Here is a 4,256-nt window from a genome sequence, read left to right as displayed (position 1 = left end):
CAGTTCCTGGTACAGTACAGCGGCTGTGTGCTATGCAGGATGGTGTGTGCGGAGCAGATCTCTCCTATGTGTAATAATGAGACGTATCAGTTCCTGGTACAGTACAGCGGCTGTGTGCTATGCAGGATGGTGTGTGCGGAGCAGATCTCTCCAGCCTATGTGTAATAATGAGACGTATCAGTTCCTGGTACAGTACAGCGGCTGTGTGCTATGCAGGATGGTGTGTGCGGAGCAGATCTCTCCTATGTGTAATAATGAGATGTATCAGTTCCTGGTACAGTACAGCGGCTGTGTGCAATGCAGGATGGTGTGTGCGGAGCAGATCTCTCCAGCCTTTGTGTAATAATGAGACGTATCAGTTCCTGGTACAGTACAGCGGCTGTGTGCTATGCAGGATGGTGTGTGCGGAGCAGATCTCTCCAGCCTATGTGTAATAATGAGACGTATCAGTTCCTGGTACAGTACAGCGGCTGTGTGCAATGCAGGATGGTGTGTGCGGAGCAGATCTGTCCAGCCTATGTGTAATAATGAGACGTATCAGTTCCAGGTACAGTACAGCGGCTGTGTGCTATGCAGGATGGTGTGTGCGGAGCAGATCTCTCCAGCCTATGTGTAATAATGAGACGTATCAGTTCCTGGTACAGTACAGCGGCTGTGTGCTATGCAGGATGGTGTGTGCGGAGCAGAACTCTCCAGCCTATGTGTAATAATGAGACGTATCAGTTCCTGGTACAGTACAGCGGCTGTGTGCTATGCAGGATGGTGTGTGCGGAGCAGATCTCTCCTATGTGTAATAATGAGACGTATCAGTTCCAGGTACAGTACAGCGGCTGTGTGCTATGCAGGATGGTGTGTGCGGAGCAGAGCTCTCCAGCCTATGTGTAATAATGAGACGTATCAGTTCCAGGTACAGTACAGCGGCTGTGTGCTATGCAGGATGGTGTGTGCGGAGCAGATCTGTCCAGCCTATGTGTAATAATGAGACGTATCAGTTCCAGGTACAGTACAGCGGCTGTGTGCTATGCAGGATGGTGTGTGCGGAGCAGATCTCTCCAGCCTATGTGTAATAATGAGACGTATCAGTTCCTGGTACAGTACAGCGGCTGTGTGCTATGCAGGATGGTGTGTGCGGAGCAGATCTCTCCAGCCTATGTGTAATAATGAGACGTATCAGTTCCTGGTACAGTACAGCGGCTGTGTGCTATGCAGGATGGTGTGTGCGGAGCAGATCTCTCCAGCCTATGTGTAATAATGAGACGTATCAGTTCCTGGTACAGTACAGTGGCTGTGTGCTATGCAGTATGGTGTGTGCAGAGCAGATCTCTCCTATGTGTAATAATGAGACGTATCAGTTCCTGGTACAGTACAGCGGCTGTGTGCTATGCAGGATGGTGTGTGCGGAGCAGAGCTCTCCAGCCTATGTGTAATAATGAGATCAGATATTACAGGTATGGGTATATCGGTCTGTTCCTGTTTCTCCGTCTATACATTGATTCCTCCCAACGTTGCGTCTGGTAACGGGTGACAGCTCTGCATCTACAGAAGCAGAGTAACGTCCTTCATTCTCCACCGTGTACCCTCTGAAGCTTCCTCAGCCATCCTGGAGGTCGGGAATGTCGGACAGGATCATGGGGGAGCCCAGCTGCAGGTCCTCCTGAAGGGAAGCCATGTCTGCGGGATTCATGCGGTGGACTTCTAACCAGTCGGCCAAGAGAGACGCGGAAAGGGGGGCAGAGTCCACGAGGCTGGAATAGAGATTTGGACATTGTATCTGCGGTATATGGATAACAGTACAAGGACAGCACATGTATTATTTATCATGTATTCTCTATAAAGTTCTGTCATTATTAAGTTTTCTCATTGCAACATAGTTTATATTCTACAGAGAAGATGATCTCTGCTGTCTCCTCTCATATCTCACATACCTTTCACGGCTCTCAGACGCCATATCAAAGGACTGGTTCAGGAACTCCTCCAGATCAAAGCCCACGCCGTACCCAGCACCGCTTCCTTTGGGGGTGACGGAGAAGACAGGGGGCAGAACATCCTCTACCTGGAAACGTTAGGGGAAAAATTCAATGCGACATCAGCCAGGCACCACTCTGATATTCCAAAGTACACTGATATTCTAAAGAAACGCATCATGTAACATAACGCGTTTCACAAACAACTGACTGTGGCCCTGATTCAGACCCGGACGCTATCCGCTGTGCGCCCGCTATTGCCGATGGTTGCTTATCTGCGCATGCATCGCAGTGCGCAAACTACACAGTGCGTTCACAGATCCCTCACTCGCACAGCACAGCCAGCCCAGCAGAGTGAGTGACAGGAGAGGCTGTTTGTGGGTGGTAACAGGGGCAGTCCAGTAAAAACGGGGGAGTGGAGGTGCGAACGCAGGCGTGCCTGAGTGTTGCAACGCCATTTTAGAGGCGTGCATAATTAACAGGCAGCGTCATAGTACACATCACCAGCCATTTTTTTTACTCTGTTTTCCTCGCAATGCTGGCGGTAGAAAAAAAAAGCTACCACACGCACTGCGTTCACATCCGATAGTGGTCGATGTACCGATGTTTTCACAAACTTCCAGGAGATGACGTGGGGCAGTGGGCGTCTCTGCATTCGCTAAGGGGAGTCTGCATACACAAAGCGAACAGCTCGTACAGGTCAGATGGGCGTGCTTATGCCTTGGCGAGCGATCGCTCCACGCCGCGTCACTTTCAAATATTTGCATACGCATCGAGCGAGCGTACGCTCATAGCAACCGGGTCTGAATCAGGCCCTGAGCACATAACAAATCAGGAAACAATACCGTAGTCCTCTACGGGGGATGAAAAAAAAATATATAAAATAAAGATCGAGAAAGAAAGCAGACAGAGGATTGGAGAGGGAATTGCAATGTTACATCGGGAAAATTAAAAAAAACCATAAAGAGATGCCGCCATTCTTTACGAGTTAAACAAAGCGACAGAACCACAAGACAAGAAGCTAGACGCTGGTCTGACCTGTGACTTTGACAGCTGATGCGTCACCAGGTTGATATCTGAAGAGACGGAGCTGGAAGCGTCGGAGGCGCTGAAGGTGGTGGGAGGGAGGGGTGTGAGATCTTGCAACTTTTGCTCACCCTGAATGTGGCACCCAGCCCCACTGGAAAATGGCATTGCTGGTACTTGTCGAGGCTGTTCCAGGTCGGTGTTGGGGTTGCGGAGGAAGAGGGCAGGGTCCACAGGCACAGAAGTCCTCTTCCCATCCCCTGTGTCAGGTGCAGGCCAGCTTTCTTGATGTCCTCCTCGGCTCCAGGTTGGGTTGAGCCTGGCCAGAGTGGTTACAGGACCGGGGAGGACTTGCCCTCTAGCAATGAATTTGACATCTGCTGGAAGTTGGGCAGCGATCGGAGGGGTCACCTGTTTCACATGGGGTGCCAGCACCACAGGGCCAATCTGGAAGGACGCGGAGGCAGGAGGGACATAGTGCAGCAAGTTGGGTACAGGGCAGGGGTTTAAGCACCTGGGCATGAACTGGATACTAGGTGCTACAGGGGGAGCAGTTACAGTTCCGTTCTTCTGGTTTCCAACCTCAGGTACTGGATTGAGATTTGCCACAGCAAAGAGCGTCTGCTGGGGAAGAGGCTGGGTGACAGGGCAGAGATCCGGGCACGCTGCTGGCTTTGGCACCGTTGGGTTTTGGCTGGCAGGAGGCAGCGGTTGCTGCTGCGTCTGGTCAATCATCCGAGTCCAGCGCTCCAGGAGGTTCTTATCATTCTCACTCAAAACCAGACCCCCGAAACCTTCCGCCTTCTTTACCTCTCGCCGCTCCTTCTCCTTCTGCTTCTTCTCTTTCTCCCTGGCACGTTCCTGGCGCCTCTTCCTCTTTTCCTCGCGCGCCCGCTGGCGCTCCTGCGCCGTAATGGGCTTCTTCATGTCGGGTGTCTCCGGGACGGAGCAGGGAGCATCTGCAGGACAGACAGGAGCGACCGCAGCTATTAATGTCACTGTGCAAAGAATTTTCTCATGCAAAATCAAACACGTATGTAGAGACCACCGATACACGAATGTACACTTGCTAAAGCGGAACTACAGCCACCACCTATGTGAAAATCCCATGAGATGCTTTGATCAATGTAAATGACAAATGGATATGTTATACTGTGTAATACATAGAATATATGCCGGGGTGCTCCTCAAGGTATAGTCCAATGGCCGATCCTAAATGTAGCAGGTAAAATCCACATGCCATGTAGAATAAAGGCACTCGCCAGG

At 51.1% G+C, this 4,256-nt stretch overlaps 1 protein-coding gene across 1 annotated transcript; it reads right to left on the bottom strand.

The window, feature by feature from the left end:
- Nucleotides 1-1,211: 1,211 nt before the first annotated feature.
- LOC148454289 (uncharacterized) lies at nt 1,212-3,945 on the bottom strand. Its single transcript, XM_088461076.1, has 3 exons — nt 3,003-3,945; nt 1,926-2,053; nt 1,212-1,745 (listed from the first exon to the last, which is right to left on the bottom strand). Exons 1-3 carry the CDS (start codon nt 3,915-3,917, stop codon nt 1,592-1,594), a joined length of 1,197 nt encoding a protein of 398 aa, XP_088317202.1. The 5' UTR covers nt 3,918-3,945; the 3' UTR covers nt 1,212-1,591.
- Between the last annotated feature and the right edge of the window lie 311 nt (nt 3,946-4,256).

The sequence above is a fragment of the Taudactylus pleione genome, unplaced genomic scaffold (assembly GCF_031769625.1).
Source record: "Taudactylus pleione unplaced genomic scaffold, aTauple2 ptg001014l, whole genome shotgun sequence".
Taxonomy (NCBI): domain Eukaryota; kingdom Metazoa; phylum Chordata; class Amphibia; order Anura; family Myobatrachidae; genus Taudactylus; species Taudactylus pleione.
The sequence above is the reverse complement of the archived record's forward strand: the minus strand, read 5'-3'. Positions and strand labels throughout refer to the sequence as shown.

Excerpts from the sequence above, each read along its gene's own strand:
- LOC148454289 (XM_088461076.1), bottom strand. The coding sequence starts at position 3,917 with ATGAAGAAGCCCATTACGGCGCAGGAGCGCCAGCGGGCGCGCGAGGAA. Across the intron at positions 2,054-3,002 it reads ATCAGCTGTCAAAGTCACAG|GTAGAGGATGTTCTGCCCCC; the intron begins GTCAGACCAGCG and ends TAACGTTTCCAG. Across the intron at positions 1,746-1,925 it reads GCGTCTGAGAGCCGTGAAAG|CCTCGTGGACTCTGCCCCCC; the intron begins GTATGTGAGATA and ends TCTCTATTCCAG.